This window comes from Platalea leucorodia (assembly GCF_965183815.1).
Source record: "Platalea leucorodia genome assembly, chromosome: 1".
Lineage (NCBI taxonomy): Eukaryota > Metazoa > Chordata > Aves > Pelecaniformes > Threskiornithidae > Platalea > Platalea leucorodia.
This window is the reverse complement of record NC_138823.1, coordinates 120,798,463-120,821,374: the sequence shown is the minus strand read 5'-3', so window position 1 is coordinate 120,821,374 and position 22,912 is coordinate 120,798,463. Positions and strand designations below refer to the sequence as shown.

General features: G+C 38.1%; 1 protein-coding gene across 1 annotated transcript; it reads left to right on the top strand.

The window, feature by feature from the left end:
• Positions 1-3,284: 3,284 nt before the first annotated feature.
• On the top strand, positions 3,285-22,574 carry ACP3 (acid phosphatase 3; the record flags this gene model as incomplete). The annotated part of the gene is made up of 11 exons (XM_082313637.1): positions 3,285-3,398; positions 9,361-9,456; positions 10,749-10,835; positions 11,783-11,935; positions 14,488-14,586; positions 16,091-16,195; positions 17,212-17,344; positions 18,762-18,844; positions 20,659-20,765; positions 21,348-21,517; positions 22,456-22,574. The coding sequence occupies 11 exons, from the start codon at positions 3,285-3,287 to the stop codon at positions 22,572-22,574; spliced, it is 1,266 nt and encodes a 421-aa protein (XP_082169763.1).
• Positions 22,575-22,912: the final 338 nt, after the last annotated feature.

Here is a 22,912-nt window from a genome sequence, read left to right as displayed (position 1 = left end):
TAGGTGTTCCTTCTTTTTACTTAGTGCTTAGGGTACTCATCTGAGATGTGACAGACACAAGTTCAAATCCCTCCTTTACCAAAAAGATCTGCCTCTACATGTTCCAGAAAATAAGATCACCACCAGGCTGCAGAGTTTCAGAGGGGAAAGTGAAGATGAATAGTGTTTTCTGCCTCTTTCTCACTGCTATTCGCTTTGTTTACATATTTCCTGGTGTGCAAATTAGGCTTCCTATGTCTCAGGCAAGCATCTTAACCATAAGACCAGAAAGAAATTCTCTGAGTGCCCTGTAACCAGGTGATGTTACAAATTTGGGACAAACTAATAAATTATTAGAACACACTGAGTAGACACTTTCTTCCCCCCACCTGCCTTAGAATAGTGACTTTGTGCTTAGGGCATTTTCTCCTGTAGTGCAAGATATAGGTTCATGTCCTGTCACCAGCCTAAGTAAATTAATTCTTCCTTTGTCCCTTCCCGCTCCCCACAATTGGGTAAAATCACCCCAATACAGGACTATGAGACAGTCTTTTGCTTTTGTTATAAGTGCTTCGAAATAGTGCTTGGAAAATGTGTCACTTTGTTTACTGAAATGAAAATTTTTCTTTTCTTTCCATTTTTCAACTTAAAAAAGCTTGAAAAAAAATGATTGCAGATAAATCCAAACTAGGTTAAGTGCTGATTTGCAAATTCAGTCAGTGACAGAACCTGAGCGGTTTCCCCATGTGAGCAGCCATGAGTGCCAGCAGCAGTTTCATACCCGGCTGCTCTGACTGCAATGCCTTCCGCCGTTTCAGTGTCTAGGTTGTGCTCTACCAGCAGCAGTTACCTAAGGTAACCCTTGTGTACGTTAAAGCATGGGTTCTTTTGCAACCAGTCCACTTCAAAGCCAATCTAGCTATGCTTCAGCAAGCCTTCAAGATAGATACATGCACTTAAAACACATAATTGTGTTTAAGCTAATTCTACTTAATGCCACAATTTAATAATTAAAATACATGCTAATGAGCCAAATTAACATAAACATGATTCAAATTGTTTAGGTCCACTTGCATTATAATGCTTGGACAACCGTATCTACATTGATTTAGGAATGATTTTTTTTATTTTGAAGCAACTTTTCCTGAAAAGGGTAAGGATTTAATAGTTGCAGAATATGACAAGCTTATAGAGGCCAAATGCACAGCAGAAGTGGAGACAATCCAAGACAAGCAAGGAAATTTCCAAATGAAATACACGATACCAACATACTTACAGATTACCTACAGGATCCTCTCTTAACCACTATGGCACATGAATGAGGGTATTCTTCCATTTTAGAATGGGTAGAGATTTATTTAAGATGTTGTGGTGCCCGTTCTTTCGGGCATAAAATAATCTCACTAGCAAAACATACATGCCAAAGGGAAGAGTGAAGCCACAGAAAGCAGAACTATTTATCATATGCTTGGTCTTAGGTTGAAATATCATTTTATAAGAGATGTTAGCAAAGATTTTCTATAAAATGCAGTTGTTATATATTTTCAAACATTCCTGAATGATGCCATCCGTCATCACAAAAAAATTGAGTTCATGTTTAAAGTGAAGTTACTATAAGGGTTCCATAATAATGAGACTTCATTAGTCATAGTCACTCATCAAAGAAACACAATAAACCAGTAAATCTTATAAAAACTAATCAGTTATGAATTTCATGGTAAGGGCTTAGGAAGGACGAGAAAAAATTCTGACAGACGACAAGGATTCCTTGATCCAAAAAGCTTTGGAAGCACCTATCTAAAAAACTATATAGATGAAAAAAGTAGGACATCCATTCTTGATTTTTGAGCCATATTAAAATATTCTAAAGAAAGTATATTTTATGACCTGCACTCTCAAACAATAGAGGAAGATAATCAGCTTACATTTGTTTTCAGAAAGACAAAGTATTATATATTTATGAAGTATGGATTACTTTCTTATACCTTCTGCATAGTCACAACCACACCAGGAGAGACCAAAAAGGAGGGCGGGGACATAACAGTGGAGGAAGAAAGAAGTTCAGGTAAGTGCTGAAAACCAGGCACAGACTGACAAGACAGATGGGGAAGTCCGGGAGCTGTGGTCCTCCCCCCTTCCACTCCCATCCATCAGACGCGATGGATACATAAGGTCATTCACACAAGTCAGAGAAGAGAGCACTTGAGGCCCAGTGGGGTTTAGGGCCCTAGAGACAGGATTTCTGGTAAATGGTAAAATACCTGTTGTAGAGAATACTGTTGCAGAGAGCTCAACAGAAGACCCTGAGACAGGTTTGGGTATAACAGGAATGGGATGACTCAGACAATACATAGAGGATCTTAAGTTTTAACATTTAGAGAACTGTATTTATAGGTCTCTGCAAAACATAAATCATTTATGCAGAAAATCTTTATGAAATCAAGTCTTGAAGTATCGTTATTCTTGTTTTATAGAGAGGAAATCAGCAGAGGCAGGCTGAGCAATCTTCTCAAAGCCAGTGAGCTACTGTCAGAAAGAGTGTTCTTAATCAGTAACAATAAAAATGTGAGCTCCAGGGCTAGTTCACAAGAAATCTCTTAGAGAAGTCAGGCCAAAAAAGAACTTGACATAAGCAGTTACAAAAGGGGAGATATAGGTATACTCCAAGGGAAAAGAAAAGCAACACACACAAATTGACAAGCAAATAACTGCCCAGCAAGGAGCTTAAAGAACATACTTGTTCCAAGATTTATTCAATTATTTTACCTGAGGGACTGGTAATTTTAACCTACATGAAGTGTTGTTTGAAATAATTATTCTGATTTCGCAGTGAGAATGTAGAAGAGGAAAGAAAAAAGGAGGGGAGGGAAGCTGGAAAGAGGACTAACTGAGCAGCAAAGAGAAAAGAGAAACGGTATTGCCTGGCTCTTGGTTCTGAGTTCATCCTTGTGGCCATGCTATAGTCTAGAAAAATTCCGAGCCCTGAGAAGTAGAAACAGAACAGGTAGGTTGAAACATTAGGAATGCTTAGCAACTCCTTCGTATTTTAACCTCATCCTTACACTCCAAAAGAGAAAAATATCACAGAGAAAAAGGAACTGAATTATGATTTGATTAAATAGAATGTAAACAGTAATTTCAAAACAAAGGGCAATGCAATTTGTTGCGTAGTCACACAACATTCCTCTTGGATTTGAAATTCACTGGCAGCAGTTCCACCCTTTTTGAAACTACAGCCTGACGTCTGGGCTGCTCAGCCGGAGCAGCTGCTGGAGCTACAAAGCCTTTTTTCATCCTCTGCCAGGATGGGAGTGATACGGCTTTCCAACCCATCTAGGATCCTGTATTTTTCTTTTCATATTATCCTCATTCTGCTTCAACAGACTACTGCAGACAGAGAACTGAAGTTTGTGGTTGTAGTAAGTAGACTTGTTTTCTATTTTGTTGCGGGAAATACAGGGAATTTGATATGGCTGTTGAATCAAACAAGGTGTGCAGTTTCTTTGCCTCTTTTTAGACCTAGAAATAACTACTGCTGCCCTTTTGCTTACTGAGTTTAAAGATTTTACTTAAGGAAGATAAAAATGCCTCGTTATAAGAATTTTCATCTCCTAACCCCTAGTTATTATTTCAAGATAACTGAACAACTTAGCTTTGTGGTAGATGCACAGTGCACAGGAGTTAAGAGATCCGAGGTTTAAGTTTACTTGTTCTTGTTTAATTTAGCTGACACTCTGATGCACAGTCTGAGAGCTGGGGATTATGGCCTACCTTCGCTGCGCTTGGAAGCTGCAGCTTATGATGTTGCAGAAGTTACCACAAAACCAAAAGTGTTTTCCGTTTCAGAATAACTGAATTGGCACAGCAGTATACTGAGAAACAGAAAAGGGCATTTTTATGTAGAGATTTGAGATACATGTTGCATTTACTGCAGTTAGGTTGAAAATGGACTGTAATAGGTTTTTTGCTGGGCCATTTCTTATTTTAAAGTAACTAGACACTACTTCAATGTCACTTTCCACAATACCTCAGGTAAAAGAGAGATTAATTCAATGAAATAGTTTGGATTGTGAAAGTTGCATCATAGCCCTTTTCATTCTAATTTCTTTTTTTAATAAGAGGTATACTGATAAAGAATAGTTAGTCTGAAGGGAGATTTTCAATACAAAGTTGTGGGGACTGGAATTCACATTTATAAGTAGGAATTTTAAGATCTTCTTCCGCCTTTCTCTATTTGAGACATTATGTGCACATACAAATAACAGACAGAAGTACTGTATCCAAAACATATCATCCAGCTCTAGATGAAGTATTTCATACCTAGTTGTCTACTGGCTGCATTGTAGATGTGCCAATTGGAGAGAGGCCAGAACGCACAGGAAAAACCAGTTCCTACTGCTGCTGAGGCTTAGTGCTCTACACACTGCAAGGACTCAACGCTAATTCCAGCAATGTTCTGTGTACAGCAATACGCTCTAAATGTTGTTTCAATGATAAGAGGGAGAACTGGACAGACAGATGAAATCAGGCAGTCAGTAAGCCTTGGACAATTAACTCTTTGAAGGGAAGGAGACTTTTGTTGAATTGCAGCTGTTATTATGTTCTAACAAGCAATGGCTTTGCAGAAAGAGTTACAGGCAATGCTCCCGATTATGGAGACAGAGACTTCCTATCCAAAATCAGCTGCTTACCACAGCTATGCAGCCACCTTCCCCACCTACCAAAAAAAAAAAAAAAAAGATAGCACTCCATTTATTTATAGGGTAGCTTATCACAATTAATATTAAAATAATAGGTAAATTTCATATAAACTGTCTTCCTGTTATCCCTGATACTTTTCCTCAGACTGACCAATCTGCCTAAAAAGTTACAATAGGTTTAATATTATTATCAACATGCATCTCTTTTCTCAAGGCGTGGTTACTGTGTGTTTGATGATTGAATTTTGCCTTCCGAACTCACTGATTGAATTTTCATGGGAACAGAATTGCTAGTATGAATAAATAGGATAGGAATTGGCCCCAGAACGTTTCACTGATATCATAGGATATAATGAGGGTATGGCTACAGTCAAGGTAAGTCTAAAAGGCATCTTTCTGAGATAATTCAATAGCCATTTTCCAGCTGTACTCTGTAAGTTGCTATGTTTTCACCTGAGAGTATTACTGCATTGTGAAAATGTGTCATAATAACTTTTTTAAACTTTCCTAGCAGAATTGCACAATATAAAGTACATCTGCAGAGGAGAAAAAACAGACAAACGTTGCCTTTTGCTCACTTCTAGAATTGTGCTATGCTCTGGGAAGGTGTCTTTCTCTCTCCTCATGATTTCCATCTTTGTGCTGATTCTGTGCGTTTTGATTACTGGCCAAAAGTCCTTTTGGCTGAAAAGCTCTATTTCAAGCCAATTTCTCAAAATGCTAATTTAATTTTCTTTCTCACATGTAAACATTAGCCTTCACCATAATTATTGTGCGCTGCATTTAAACTAGACATAAAAGAGAATAGGAAATACTTAGGACCATTGGCTACCCAAGTAGAAATGAAATACTGATTTATTGCCTCTGTATAAACAAGTTCTGACCTGTAACTTCTGCCTCCACACAGGCACTCATGTCACCTGTCATATATACAAAAAACTGGGGTTTCTGAGGTACTGTGATTTCATCATGTTTTTCTTGTTGTAATTCAGGATAGGAAGTGTTGACTGAGCATATTATCTTTTTGTCTAATCAAGCCAAGCCATTTGAAACCCTGACTAAACATGCTCAGTATTTCTGCATCTATGGTTTCCCTGAACTGGCAGCATGACTAGTTCCATTTCTCTCTTGTTTCTCATTCCTATTGCTGGCTGCAAAATAAGAAATCTTTTTGTTTGAAGTTGAGTCTGTCAATAAAAACATCTGTAAGAAGTTCACTATTACTCAGAGACAGATAATTCACTGTAATTCATGGCATTTCTGAATGAAGATGTTACATATACTACACATGCCATATTCTCAGTTCACCCTCTCCTCTGCACCAGTTTTTCTCCAATATGATTTTTCACCTGACAACAATGGAATCAAATGCTGGCCAAAGTCTGAGCCATGTGGTCATTTTGATCTGAAGTGATCACCCTCTCAGGGTTACAAAGAGTGAATGTGAGAACCCAGACACCAAATCAGGTTCAAGCTGTACTAGAGTTGAAGGAGAGGGTATTTGGTAACTATCCATCTATTGCTTTTGAGAACTGACGGAGGTGAAGCACTTCAGATAGAAGTGCTGAAATGAATATATCAAACAGGTGTGCTTTGCTCTTTTTGTGTACATCTTCCTTGCTGTCCCTTCCTTCTTGATTTCTAGTGTCTTTTCCCCTTTTATGATGCTTCCTTGTTCCTCTTCTCCCATTGTGCTATGTTCTATGTCTTCTGAAAGATCAGGAAAGCAGTCTGTAGGCCAGGAGTAACAAATGCTGCAGCACACATTTTTAAATTAATTTGAAGGATCGACTCCTTTTTAACAAAACCCAAATGATAAGTGTTGAGAAATACAAATTGATGAGCAAGGCAAGCTTTGTAGGGATATATTTTCTTTCCCTAACAGTATCAGGTGGTCTAATGAAAAAGATAAACTTTCAAATATACAAGCTCTTCTTAAAATATTAAATTAAAAAAAAAAAAGTCTCCTAAAATGTAGCTAACTATGACTGAACAAGTTAGCCTTTTAGGTTAAGTGGTTGTTCATAAGTTCATTGCTTCATTTCCAACTGCAACTGAAGCAAGGGCATTTTCAGAAGTAGCAAGCAAGAAGGAGGGTTGAGCACAAACAAAAATCAGTTGGCTGAGAAGCTTAGTCCTTCAGTTCCTAAAACCAGGTTTCTGCTCTTAGAAGTATTTGTTTCTTTCTTGCTACTTCCAACATAGTGTTAGTATCATATTTATATGTCACTGTGCAATGAAGATGCAGAAATACAAACAAGGAACTGAACTTTTTTCTATTTTTGTAAAAAGAAGCTGTGCTGCTTTTTAGAAGAGAACACCCTCCACTGCTTCCATTTCTTAAGGTTACAAAGTGAGAAAATATTTTTCTTTACATCTCCTGCTCCCACACACATTTGAATATCTTTTGATCTTTATCTCTTTGCCCTCTCACCTCTGTTCAGGTAAAATGCTACTCTGTTCTGGCTTATTGAAAGTTTTTAGGGGTTGACTGTTCTGACAGTGAAATATACACTGAGGGTTATGTTGCACATTAAGTATAAAGCATCATAAACCCGTATTTAAAATCTAACACATTTTCAGTATGTTTTCACTAATAAGAAGGGCATATTTATTGGCCAAGTGATCCATTGCTACATATTGCCTACAAAACAGTCATTTAATCACGTCAGTCAATTTGAGCAACTGTCAGTTACTCATAAAAATGCTTTTCTGTGAAGCTGGATAATTTAACAAGAAAGTATGCAGCTACATTGTAATTGGGAATTTAACCTTCATTCTTTACAGAGGCATTAGCTTGTCCAGAAAAGCTAATGAATCCTACCTGACACCTATATATGTCAGCATGTCAAAACACCAAGGAAATAAGCAGTGACACAAAAGTCCTCCTCACTCATTTTTCTTCCATGCAGCTGAATCAACCACCAGACAATGCAGCTTTTTACCTATTCTCCTGTTCACTAGAGGTGCACTGAGAAATTATTATAAAGAACCAAATGAAATTCCAGATTAGTAAGAAAAGGCATGTACCGAATTAAAAATTGCATAGAGAAGCAAAAATAAAACATTTAAGAAAGATTTTATGGACTATTTTGCTGTACTTAACCTCAGAAAAAAGGGTGGTTTTTTATTGAAACTGTGCAATTTCATATTGATCAACATGTTGTTGATGATGGTGAAAAAAACTCCTTGATTTGCTGAAAAATATTGATTTCAGGTTGGCCATATCTTCAGTGAAATTCAACTAGCAAAGCAAAAAAATAATAAGCAGTTTTCCACATGGTTCTAATGGTAACATCTACTCTAGCAAACCTTGCTGTCTATTGTAGAAAACAAGCAGAGGGAGAAATCCAATTATATTTGCCTTTAAAGGATAGTATTTTCCATCTCTGAAGTACCTGTTCTAGCATAGGTCTGTACACATTAGTACAGAAGGCTGACGAAAAGGGTGTGTGTTGTAATTAAAACATTAAGCCACACTGCTTGTGTTTACTTTGAAAAATATAAACATAAAAGACCTCCCAGTGGGAGTGGCAAACTAACTAGTGTGAACAAACCTCTCTGATGTTTGGGCAAGAATGATGTGGCTTAATGAGGCGATGGAGAGTATTAATTATAATCAAGCTGTATACCAGTGAAGTGTTATGGAATAAATGTCATTTTATGAACAAATATATCATGCTACCACATTGTCATTTTATTCTGCAAAGTCAAGAATGAGGTTGGTTATGTGAGCATTGATACAAGCAAAGGTAACTTTTGCAACAGTTTGGATCAGCATCCTGGAAGATTGTCTGGAGCCCTGTGAATTTGTATTCCAGCATTTCCTTTCATGTGAAACTTTTGTGGACTTCATTTTTCTAAGCCTACACGTGACATACTTAGGGAGGGTAATTCAGAGTTTTCCAGAACTATTTAATCTAGGGTTGGCACTTTCTTTGTATCTGGAATAAAAATACAAAAAGGCTCATTTAAGGTTTCTGATGTAAAATCATATGATTGAACATATCACATTAATATTCACCATGCTGGAGTGTCCAGGATAGGAAAGCGACCAAACTCCTTGCTCTCACTGAATATAACAGAAAAAAAAAATCCTACAGACTTTCAGAAATATTTTCATACATGTATGTAAAAATATTAATAAATATTAAGTAAGCTAACAGTGCAAATGTTTATACTTTTTCATCTTTATGTTTTAGGATGATTGAGAAATCAAACATACGATCCATGTGTACATGGAATTACTTTTAAAGATCCTGCTGTGAAAAAAGCAGTTACCAAAAGTTTCAAGTATCTATACCAAAGTAATTAAATCCTCATACAAACACATCAGTAACTGGTTTAGTATTCAGAGGTGCTGAGTGTCCAAAATTCAGTCAGATTTCTTGTCTAGGTGCCTAGCTATGGATGTAATCTCAGCATTAACATCTTGGGTGATTAATTTTATGTTCCAGGCGGAAGAATCATCAGGCTCATGCCCACTAAATTCCTATATAATTATACCTGTTCTTGTGTGTAAAGAATGTACTCCAATCGTACTTGACTAGGTTTCTGCAGACTCTCCAATATTTTAATTTGAAAAATGGCACTGGAAGTATAATGTATGCTTGACTTCTAGCTAGGTAAGAAAGGAATGTTAACAGTAATTAACTTGATCTTTTACTGGTAATTTTGTTAGGTTTTCCGACATGGTGACCGAACACCAGTTACAAGCTTTCCAACTGATCTACACAAAGAAAGTGAATGGCCCCAGGGATATGGACAGCTTACCAAGGTATGTTGACTTTCTTAGAAGCACTTATATACGCTACTAAAATAGGAAGTAGGCAGATTTTTTTGTGTGTGCCTCAGAAACATTGGAAAATCCCAAGTACCAATGGTTGGTATTAGCAATTCATAAACATTTTTGCAACATTATTCATCCAACTACTGTTAAATTGAAATCTTGTTCATCATAGCTTTATAACTACCTTCCTAAAAGCAACAACTTCCCGATAATGTGTCTGCATTCAAATAAATGGTAAGTTTAAACATTGTCTATACTTTTAACATTGATGAAGTTCTAATGATCACTAAGCACTGGGCCCTGTGACAGGGTAAAGGGATGACACTTGCCCACCAGGTCAACTGATGAGCCCACACCTCATCATTTGACTGGCAACCACCTACTCAAAAAACACGGGAAGTCTTGCAGGAGAAGGCTGCTTCTGGCGACAATGCGTCTTCTAATAAGGCTGCTTTCAGCCTAGAGTTTCACTAGGATGCACTGAACTTACTTCTTGCTCTGGCATTTCAACATCAAGCCTTAGCTCTGTAACTGTTTTTGACATGAAATTCTGGAGCAAAGAGAGGCCAGCGCAATTCCTAATAATACTTCATCATGATGCAGAAGCATGAATCAGAGACAGTTCAGCATTTAGTGTTTGAAGTGGAGATTGGAGGATCTGTAAAATTCAGACACTCGGACAACACATTACTATCCCCAAGTACATAGCTTATGTTGTAAGAAGAAAAAAGTTTCTGCTTTGACACAGATTTTTCTGAGAACTTTTTGCTATTTTATTATCTTTTTAGCAACAGTAGTAAGAATGTACTTCTCTGACAGCTAAAAGTTAAAAAGTTCAGCTCACGGGTTTGGAAATGAATAACAGAAAAGACAGTGTGCAATCTAAGACTACTGCAGGTGCACCAAGGCAAAGATGGAAGAACGTTACTTAAGGAATGAAATGCAAGCCACAAATTTATCAGGTTGATCAAATAGCAGAGCAATGACAATAATAAACAGTAGGTTATCAATCATCCTTCCTCAGCTGTCACTAACTGACATACTCTTTACAATGTTGATCATGAATAACTCCAGGAGTGTATCATTTTTTTATCGCTAGAAATGAGTATTTCTGTCAAAAATTCTAGATCACCTACAACATATACAGTACATTATACAAATGGTTAATGATAAGTTAAAAACTGATTGCTGAAGACAAAAAAGAAAATAGGAAAGAAACTTCTACGTTAAGATTCTCCAGTCACCTTAATCTAATAGTCATCTGTATGCTTGCCTTACAGATTGGAATGCAGCAGCTATTTGAACTTGGACAGTACACGAGGGAAAGATATTCCAACTTTTTGAACAGCACATACAACCGGAAAGAGGTATACAGCAGAACTGTCTGGAGGATTTTTCTCTAGTACAGCAGAACTATGGACTTGTGCTAGATAAAAGCACATCATCATATTCATTTCATTAATGGAAAAATTGAGGTAATAGAAGACCGTTTTTGAAAGTCAGGATTTTATGTCAAGGTAAAAACATAGATTAGAGTCTTCCACTTAGGGTCTTCCACTGCCCAGTTTTCCAGGACTGAACAGCTCCACACCACTGAATTAATTGGGAATTTATAGATAATGACCCTAGTTGATAGTTCTACCCATAGATAGTTCTATCCTGTTGAAAGGTGAATGCATGTCCAGCCATGTGATGGGCTATGGTCACACACTTCATCCTGTAAAAGAGAGGTCTAACAGTCATTTGGATGTGCTTGTCATACGGTACAGATCCATCATGGGGAAGATAGCACTACCATTTTGGTCAGTAGAGGAGGGATGCATTGATGGGAAGGCATAAAAGACTACAGCTTTGCCATGCTTCCAAGAGAGATTTATGGTTTTAAGTTCCTTCATTCCTGAGGTATAGCAGATGGATCATAGAATCATAGAATCATTTAGGTGGGAAAAGACCTTTAAGATCGAGTTCAATTGTAAACCTAACACTGCCCAGTCCACCACTAAACCATGTCCCTAAGCACCACATCTACACGTATTAATGTTCCTCTGAATCTCAGAAGATGGCAAGCTTCCTTCTTTTAAATCATGCTTAGTTCAGTCTGAGGGTTAGATTCCAAATTGAAAGATGTTTTGGCAATTCCATTTATACAAATGAAGTAGGGCCCTAGAAAGCTGAGTTATGGTTTCACTCTTTTAACTCTATGCAAAAGCATAAAAGTGAAAACAAGAAACCAGGATTGATGAGTTGGGTAAAATTTCCTTATTATTTTTATTGTTTCCATTTTATTTGTAACTCTTTGCTATTCTATCTTCAGTTTTACATCCAAAGTACAGATTATGATCGCACCATTATGAGTGCCCAGACATACCTTGCTGGCCTCTTTCCACCCACTGGCCACCAAATTTGGAACCCTGAGCTTCTCTGGCAACCCATTCCAGTTCATATTTTGCAAAAATCAACAGACCGGGTGAGTACTCACTGGACACTTCCTGTAACGCCTTAAACTTTCCCAGAAGCAAAAAAGAGAAAAAAGGGGGAAAAAAGCTAAAAAATATTTTCTATTCTTTTTGAGTTCTATCTAATAGAAAACATCAACTGCAGCTACTGGCTGACAAGCATGTCATAGGTCAACGGTAATAGCTGCATGAAAATCCTCCTTCTGTAGTTGCAGAATACCTGAATTGTCGTCCACACTACCATTTTCTTCAAGGTACAGCTCTAACATTTCTCCTGGCAAGGACAGTTTTGGACAGTATTACAGGGAAGTGGCCCTAAACCTTTATAGAGAACAAGTGCTTTTCTAAGCACCCATCAGCTAGACAGACTTCCCCTCCGTGGCCAGTTTGTTTCATAGTTTATTCAAGGAACAGAATTTCCACCAGCCACTATAATGACCTCTCAATTATTACTTTCCTATTCTGGTAGCGCTTAGGCACCCTAATTACAGACAAGGGCCCTTTTATGCTCAGTGCTATACGAACATTTAATGAAACCCTAGCACTTGCCCTGCAGTTCATAATAAGAGCATAGTAGGTCTTGTTCTACCATATGTAGCTCTCTCTGGATGACTCAGGTTTAGATTTTAATTTCACTGGCTCCTGTGACAAGGACTGTGCAAGGAACAGTGTGTTGAACAAGGACAAAAAGTTATTGAGTGTAATGACAGAAAGGCTAATTTTCTTCTGCCTTTGAGGACAGAAGTTAACTTTAAGGAAATGTATACAAAAACCTTACTAAATAACTGCCTGTCCAGTCACCAACATCAGAGGATGGACTCTGTCATTAGGGGGTGGCCGCACCTGCCTCCCATTGGCATTCCTCCATTCTTGGAGGCCATGCTTGAAAGCAGGTACAGAGAGAAAGGGTGCCCACAAACTGGACTAAGCACAATGTGATTCAGCTTTAAACTTGACTCTGTCCCTCAACAGAAAGGAATGCTGTCACTGTTATTTAAATGTGGGACACTATGGCAAGTTCTCTCACCAGAAGATCAAAAAAGCACCAAAGTGGTCAGAGCTTTGGCCAAATAAAACCTCAAAGCCCTTAGGGGAATCACAGTGCAGTGCAATGACCTGTTTGGAGAAGGCAAGATCATTTGCAGGAATCTTTAGTACCTCATCACTTCTGCAGCTGCTTCAGGAGTGGGTATTGATGTTTCACTGAAACACACCTCTGCGGCAACTCAAAATTCCTGTTAAATATGCAAACCAACTGGAAAAAACATTGTTCCCTTGCTAAACCAAGCAGATGTTTGAGGGTATTTTCAAGCCCTAAGCAACACAAAGTGGGAAATCGAGGCCAAGTACAGTCCTGTAAAAAATACCTAATCACAGTTTATTTTTCAGCCACTGAGATCTATCATGACCTGACAGGCAACAGTACTGAGTATTGCTTCATGAGGCCAAAGGGAGTGACTTAATTGATAACACCTAGAGGGCGATAATTAAGCCATGCAGCAAGAGAAACATTTGTTATTATGTAATTAAACAACATTCTCCAGTTTCATATTGAGCTTTGAGTGTGCTGCTGTTACAGAAAAAATGCACCCTTGGAAATCTGTCCAAGTGAAAGTGTGCTAGAGTGAGTTGGTGGCTGCTGCAAGCTTCACATTGATAAATCAAAGAGAAAAGAGAAGCACTGGAAGTGCAGTCTGCTAATGTTCACCCAAGACAGAGTAGACCTTCTCATAGGACAATATTAGTGCTGGGTCAAAAATGCTCTAGTGATGTGACATAAAGTGCTGCACCAGCACAAGCTTATTTTGCTCATCATAACTTTTTACTGATACTTTATGCTGGATCAGGTATCATCTGTCCTGCCGCAACTGGCATAAAGCATATTTGCCAGAGCACAGAGTTTGATGGACACATATGTATTTACAGAGGGTTCAGATCAAATATATACTGTCAGGTGACCTCATAATGCATACATTTGGAATTATGGAAAATGAGCCACACCCCTAAACAAGAACAGAGCCATTAGGCTCATAGCTTTTTGATATTTCAGGAGCACAATTTATTTGTCACTCTTGTTTCGACTTCTGTCCATTAAGTGGTACTTAAAATGCTTATCATAATATGTCGCTTATCTCCAGAGAGATGAGAGCAGGATATGTAGATGCAGAAGCAATTCAGATTCCAGTACCAGGTGGAGTCAAGCTGCATCTAGGGGGATTCAGAAATTAAGAGGGAAATGGTAGTTTTTTTAAAATTCCTGATCATGGACTCTGATCCATTTCTCAAAGCAATCCCCTGACAGACACGCATAATTGCTTTTTGTCAAAAACAGTTAAACTGAGGGAAATCAAGCTATCATAGCCACAAGTAACCACTGAAAAGTCAAGTTACCACAATCCATTGCTTATGTTAACTGAATTTATGAAAAAGGTACTCAAACAAACCATTCCTGTAGCATGGCCATTAATCTATCTAACAAATATTACATCAGCAGTCTCAGCAATAGAAGAACTAGAGGTGTGTTGATTAATTCTAGAACTAAGTTTTACTTCTCTTGTTTCAGATGCTGCATTTTCCTCTGCCTGACTGTCCCCTTTCTGAGGAACTTCAGAATGAAACACAAACATCTAGTGAATTTCAAAGTAGAATACAACCATACATGGTAAGGCAAAATAAAAAGCAAACAAAATCTAAGAAGAAGGAAAGTAACTAAGATGTAGAAGTTATGGAATTGCATTGTTTCCTTTTGCTAAAATGCAAAAATAAATAAATGCAAAAAAAAAAAAAAATCCTGAGGACTCTCTTAAAATCAGAAATTTAGGCCAATATGATCAAAAAGTATGTTTGATATGCTTATGCATTTCTCATACTTTTCTATAGTAATCTTTCAAAATGTGAATTTAACATTAATTTTCTGAGACTATTTAGAGCTGCATATAATTAAAGTTCTGTGATCTGAGGGGAGAAGAAATTTCTGGATGCAGCAATTTCCAGTTTTAAAGGGTAGTACAAAACCAATTCTGATAAGTCTGAAACTTGGGAAGCTTTATGCCTTCCTGCTGTGACTTTCTAAGTTGACACTACAACAGAGAACTAAAGCAAGCCCAACCAGGTGAACACTGACTTGTGTAAATTTCTCTGAGATGCATTTTGGATCCGTCATAAGACATGATTCTGTTTTGGTCCTGACACAAATCTTCACAGTCAGAGATTCAAAATTTCCCATTCCAGTGTTGCAGCAGGACATAGGTACATGGATGGTGCACCTGCCTCAAGCAACCATGTTCTTATGGATAACAATTGCTCTAGCTAGTGGTTACCGCTGCTCTCTTGTTTGCCTACAATGCACTTTGTAATAGCACTACTGCACAAATAAAGCAGGGGTCTCATGTTCCTCATACCCTGACTGCACCTGTACACATTCTCTTAAAGTCGCTTCAGGCTTAGTGCTTGGGCTAAACACAACAATTTCCTTTTTTTGTTTATTATTTCTAGCTTTCTGCTAGCTCAGCTGCTCTGGTCAGCCTCACTCACCTGCAATAGGAGGTGAATTATGACTTCATAGCTATCCTCTCTCTCAGCTACTAGTATGAAACAGGTAACATGGGAACAGGGGATATTAAGGAGTCCCTTTATTTTCCTGTGGTAGCGCGTAGCAAGAATCCCTATGGGAATTGCTGTGGAACTATTACTTAGATATTCAGCTCCCCTTCAATGGCAGAAGGAAAACCTAGTTTCCTTTTCAATTTCTTTTTGCCTCATCCTGAATATTTGCTTCAGCTCTCTTTTTAATCTTCTATTTTCTCCTCATCTTTTTCCTCATGTTCCTTTTCTCTTAGTGCCTTCCTCTTCCTTATATCTGAAGGCTTGAGGTGACTGAGGTAGCCTCCTGGAGCAGTCAGAAGAGGGAGAGAAGAGTGCAGCAGAGAGAGCACCAGACTTTTCCATAGCAGGGCTGAGAAAAAGCAGTGTCTGAAATAGAGATCGGTACCTTGAAATGGTTACAAAATGAAATCTGCAACCAAAATCTTCCGCTACAAGGGTTTCACCTGTGTAAAATTAAACACTACTGTGTTGCCAGGTTGGGTGCTAATGAAACTGTATGCATATATGTTCCATATGTATCGAGTATTTGTGGTATACTCTTCACTTTTTTTCCCCCCCAGGATTTTTTACAAACAATGGCAGTTAACACAGGACTTGAACTAAATAATCTTAAAAAACTGGACAATTTCCAGCTCTGGAATACATATGATACTCTACACTGTGAGGTAATAATAAGGCAATAGAGGCTGGGAAAGAATATAACTCCTAAGTTGGATTTCAATTAAACCATGGCAATGTGGTTTCATAGGAATTAGTTGCCCTTTCTCCTGGATTTGCTTTTTTTTTTTTATTGTTTAATTTGAATCTAAGTTCTAATTTAGTGCATTGGTAAAAAAAAACCACCCCAAAACATGGTTTACAGCTTGGGAAACTGTTGTTTCCATTTGATGTACTGGTACTGAAATCTGTTCCCTTTATTCCCTCATTTTCCTTCCCAATTTGCTGCTATAGAATTGTTTAACCATGCTCCCTAGGACATATTTATGATTTTTAATGGGAAAATCAAATTATTTGCTTTAACCTATCAACAGGTAAACATCGAAATATTTAGACGTTGAAAATGAGAGGTAAGATCTATCAGTTAGAAAATTAGGAGGTGATGACTGCTACCAGTGAATAAAATCAGACTGGCCCCAAGCATGGGATGATTCCATTTGGCCCCAGTCATTAGCAGCAGCACATGAAGGCATTGAACATATCCTCCACACACTGAGGCATTTAAACACTATAAGACACTGTCACTCTTATATGACTGGAGAGTGACACTTGTCTGTAAATGGCAAGTGATGGAACTGGTATCTGGACAACTGCATGGAAAACGCAGGAAAAGTTGGGGTTAGGTTATACCCTGAAGACCCAGAGGAAAGGAAGAGGATAAGATATAAGTCTGCAATCTTTCACACTGGCAAAACCAAAACCATATATCTCTCTAGCAAGAACACATTATACCTACAATGGTTCCCCTTCACACAGGTATTTCCCCTCTTCCCATTCACCCACTTCAGGTTGATCCCCATTCCCACAAAGGGTATTTCAGGGCATGCTAATGAGTGAAACCACACTAGGAAAAGAATTGCAGCACAGCCTCAGAGAGTCTAAAGGTAATAGTGTGAGGCTGGCCAATAGGATGATGGAAACCAGTAGAAGAAAAAAACATTATTTTGTTTTCCTTTATCACTAGGCTATTCACAATTATACCCTCTCTGTATGGGCCACCAAAGATGTAATGGACAAGATGGAAAAACTGTCAGAATTGTCCTTATTATCACTATTTGGGATTTATAAAACAGAAGAGAAATCACGACTACAAGGAGGTAAATCAAAAAATGCATAGCTTTCAGAAAGGAGGAGACAATGCTTATGATAACATGCAACATTCTGTCACCTTCCTCATGCAAGATTACTGATACAGAACCTTGATTTGTAACTATGGACATTGGATGCCATATTAAGCATGAAAATATGTGCTGAACACTGGCATTCGCATGGATGAGATATTGAAACAAGGTGTAAACATTAATGTCTGTAGTTATCCCATAGTTTTTAAGGGATTAGGATTTTAAGAAAGATTATAGAAATCCAAGGGAAAAAATCAAGCCCTCATGGGTACGATCATTACTTGTCTGATAGTAGGTTAGATTAAGTTTAAGATCTGTTTCTCCAACTTTTATTCTAATTGTTTCCCGATCTTTGCTTTTCCCTTTGATGTACGGGTTATATGTTGTGCCAAAACCTTGGCAACACATTGGTAGCTCTCCGAGAGTCTGATATAAAGCAAAATCAAAACAGTCTGATCAGAACAGATGACGAGAGATTCAAGTTATGTCTATACTGCAAGAACTGGGACTACTACTTAGCTCCAAATTCATGGCGCATAGGCTATGCACATTCTGACACTACTTCAGGACACAACCCAGGCATTTATCACATGATCCCCAAGTGTCCATAAGCAGGAAACCCAAACAAGGGAGCTTGAATATCTGCAGGCTGGACCATTTAGGGCTAGGCTTTGTGATGCACCTACCCTGCAGTCTAGACCTAGGTAAAAAATTATTAGCAGCCTCATCATCTAGGCATATACATCATTGGATCAAGCCATATAGTAATTACAGGCTCAGACCTGCATTGAAGCCCACTAGCTGGTAGCTGGCCATATCATGTGGTCAGGACTTTTTTTCTATAGTTCACGAGCATACCAGTTATGCCCTCTTTCCCTAGAGTGTTATAAATTGTGGTACAGGGAATTTCTGCTGCCCTTATCCCATTGGCTTTAGAATATCTCTGGTCTGGAGAAGGAGTTCAAAAGAGCTTTGGAAAAATGAAGAATTGATACTGTGTGACTTGTTGAAAGTAAACAGTTAAAAATATTTCTTCAGCATCTAGAGAGGAAGAGGCTAGCACAGCTGTCATTATTGCAACACTCCAAACAGACAAAAAATGATGAAGAGGAGGTTTCAGCATAACAAAACTGGAAGTGTCATTAGCCTCAGTTCTCAGGAGAGTTCTAGGTGATTTTCTGTAAATCCTGTCACTTCACTTGACCTGGATGATGCATTATATATTTCACCTCTGTAATATCTTCTCTCTATTTATGAACTTGTAGTAAGCTAAAAAATGAGTATGAGGCCTGACTAGATGTCTTCTATTTGATACTCAAAATCTTTTGCCTTTTTGGTTTCTATGCAAATGTTATATCTTCATTTTCCTCTTCCTTGTTCCCATCTTTTTAAGGTGTCCTTGTGAATGTTATTTTAAATAGTTTTAAACAAGCTGCCAGTTCTTCAAAACAAAGAAAAATGGAGGTCTACTCTGCAGTGAGTATTTTCAGCTTTCATAAATCTTGCTATGATTTTACCAGTGAAAGACCCTTAAAGAGAGTAATCAGAGTATCCCTGTAAGTTAAATGAAAGAATACTGTAATACAGTTCAATTCAGCTAAGAAGCCGAACACCAGTCAGTACAAGAACACAGCAGGAGCATGGATCTCACCTCAGTTTCAGTCGAACTGTACTTGGTAAAAAAAACTATGTATTTTATCATCCATTTTTTCTGCAACTTAATGGTACAGTTTCTCTAAGTTGCATCTTTCCTTAAGTGCTCCTAACCCAGAGATGCTGGCACATAGAAGAACTTCAGCTGCTCCTCCAAACCCTTCCTCTGCTTAGAAAGGAATGATACAGTTGTGGATTTTTTTTTTTTTATTTTAGAGGATGAAGAGGGCCATTTAGGTCAGATCAAGATCCACTTAGCTCATTCATTACCCTGTCTCTAACAATGGCCAATGGCAGGGAAAAATGTGAGAATAATGCCAGCACAGAGAGATGCTTCCCCTGATACAACCTTCCAGCAATCTGTGGCTTAGGGACTTCCTGAGACAGAATCTGTGTCTGTGTGTTTAATAGCTCTTGACAGACTTTCTTCTGTCAATTTATCTAATCACTTTTTTAATGCATTTATACTTTTGGCCTCTGCAACATCCTGTGGCAATGACTTGTGTGTTAAAACAAAAAAAAGTACTTCCTTATTTTTTTTGAAACTTAATACTGATTTAGCTCCTTCCTAGCATTTTTATTGTGAGAAGCAGGGAATAGTCATTCTTTATCCATTTTTCCAGGGTCACTCATGAATTTACTATTTTCTGTCACACCTCCTCTATCTCTCCTTTTCCAAGAGTCCTATCCTATTGAATCTTTCCTCATATAGAAATCGCTCAATAGCTTAAGTCTTTCTTGCTGCCTTTTCTACGTGTTCTCTAGCCCTACTACATTCTTTCAGAAAAGGAAGAAGAAGTGCATCTAGAATTTTCACTGCTGCTTTAATGCCTTGGGGCCAAGTACACTCCTATTTTTGAAACTGATCAGTCTAAAAAGTTCCAGATCCTGCATAATAATTAACACATAGCTGTTAGACTAATATAAATAAGCCTAGCAAATACGTATATAAAGATGCTTGCAAAATTTAGGCGTCAAGGTGTTTGGACTTCCTTCCTTCAGCTCCTCCTCCTGGGATACCCTGCAAGAGGAGGGATAGTGGGGAGAGGAAGAGACTGCAGGTGGGTGGGTAACTGATTCTACCAAAATAGAAGCCAAACTGAGATTTTATTGTATAAGTCCAAACAGAAAGAACAACAATTTTAAAAGTTCAGGAGTGTATCTGGAGGCAAGGAGAACAGTCTTGGTATCCAACTATTTGTCTGGTATACTACCTAAAAAAAAGTACTTGTATCTTTGCTTGAAATGCCATAGGATATACTACTTTATACTGCCTTAATCTGACCTTGGAATCGAAAACACTCCTGAAGGGAGGAGTAGCAAAATGCATTGAAAAACTAGATTGATTTCTCAGACCACATCTTGCTTTCCTCCAGTACCTCTGCCTCCAAGACATTGCCAGATGATGTAAGACACATACTGCAGTAACTCTTTGGAAATGCTCCCTGCTGTCTGTAGTAATCTGTTAACATGTTTTTCCCAATGGTGAATATACTGAATATGTTTTTATGGTCAAATTTACACAGGTTTTGTTTTATCTTGATTTCCACTCCCTTTCAACTCTTGTCTTATTACTCTGGATAAATGGTAGTTGACTTAACTGACTTTCAAGGATGGATTTTTTTTTTTCCCAATAGCATGACACCACAATTGGGGCCCTCCAGATTGCTCTCAATATTTTCAATGGAAAACTGCCACCATATGCTGCTTGCCAGTTTTTTGAACTCTACCAAGAAAGCAGTGGGCAAGTATCTTCCTATCTATGCAAGAACAAGGAGTGTTTGCAATTTGGTTCCCCCTTCCCCAAAATCATTTTCCTCTCAAATATTGTGAGGAGATACAAATTTGTTTTAAACTGATACTTCACTGAGCAGTCCACAGGCACAAAGTTATACTAAAACCAGGAAAAATTATGTTTGCTGGATGTGCATGTCTGTGTGTGCTTTGAAAGACAGGAAGAAGAGGAAAGCAGGCCTTACCAGCTGGAAGTAAATGGTAAAATAAATTTTCCTGCTTCTTCAAATGACAGCAACATTTCCAAGACATCCCATAAATCCCAAGGTAAACCAGTTGGCTTAGAAGAGCCCGGTGCTGTTGCCATTCAAGGAGCCTTCAGAAGGGCCTTTTGAGCTGAGTGATGATCTGTGCAGTAATGTAACCAGCTTTGGCAAAGGGGGCTTTGCAGATGTCTTTCACAAAGTTTCCATTCTTGAAGAACAGGTTCTAGAGTAGGATGTTAGAGCCATTTTCCAACATTCTGTCTCTAAATAGGAAACATTGTATTTAAGAACCTATTTTAAAAAATCTTTTCAATGTTGTTAATCAGGCAATATAGCATTGAAATGTATTATCGGAACGACACTTCAAAGGATCCTTACCTCCTCACTCTGCCCGGATGCACCTCTTCTTGTCCACTTGAGAAGTTTGCTGAACTAGTTTCTCCTGTGATTACAGAAAATTGGTCAAAAGAATGTGGGAAGAAAGACAAAATGAAAGGTTGTGTAACAGCTCTGTATTTTCTACATAAGACATGGAGACAGAATTTGTATCAATGGCTCCAAACTTTGTACATTTCACACAATAGATAGATCTCCCTTTAACAAGTGTGGACCAGCTTTACTATGGACAGGGAAAGCCAACAGAAATTACATTTCTCTGAAAATATTAGTAGACTTGCCCAGCAGTGTGAAGGCAGTGCTATGATTTGCATACTCACATAAGGAGCTACCTAAAGGCCATGGCCAAAACTAGAGCTCCGCTTCTTGAAAACATCCGACAGAAATATGGGTGTGGGTGCTATGCGAGGAGTCCTGTGTATGTTGGATGCATCAGACCTTCTGTAGATGCAAAGCAAAAACGGCTTGCACATGCACAGTAAGACTGATGCATCTGTATTTCTGGCACATGTACTATGTATTGAGGGTACCTTAACCTCCACTGTATGTACAGAGTGCAGCTGATCCACGCAGATATAGCAGCTATTTGCCTCAGACTACTAACAGCTGACAGCTGATAACCTCTTCCTGCCTGAATATTTCCAGGAGGGAAGTGAAGGGCAAGGCAACACATGCTACTTTCCAATAGTCCTGGTATTTCCCCCTTCTTGCATATATTCAGTGTTTTGCTGATCCCTGATGAAACTCCTCATTTGCATTAACTACACATGGTCCCTCTTGCCCTGTGAAAACCTAGGAGTAAGATTTACCCATGCACAGGAAGCTATCTATGCATTTCCAGGGTTGAAGTATACTTTTTATACTTATGTTGCATATGTCAGTAAGTGCAGGCCATGTGATCTTGCCAGAAATATGAACAAAATGTAACTATATTTCCATTGTACATATTTGTAATTAGACTGTTATCTCTCTATCCAAAATGATACACATTTATGTCTTTCATTAACTCCCTTTTCCTTTATTGTTCTTCTTTCACAGATATTTTTATCGGATTTGATGTTGCTGTTGCCTTGTTGTTCATTTTTGACCTTGTACTGCTCTACCTCCTTTATCATTATGGACGCTGTAGGCACAGAAACAATTACCAAGACATTTAAAGGGGAGGTAAAGAAGTGAAAGAGACAGCAAGCAGACATCAAGCAATCTTTTAAGTTGCTTATATCCATCAGTTTGCTCTAGCCAAAATAATCTCCAAAGCATATTCAATAAACTTGAAGAGCTGAGGTACCTGTGGCCTAGCTCCTAAAAGACTAAACATCTGCAGTGAGAAATACTGTAGAAATACATTATTGTTAAGAATTTACTTTTGTAGGAAGATGGAATTACTCCAATTTCTATCTTTAGGTTTTCCACTACTATTAAACACTCTTAAGTCAAACAGTGGGGTGAAGGGATGCTATTGCTTATGCTTTCTTTTTATATTGTGTATTACCAT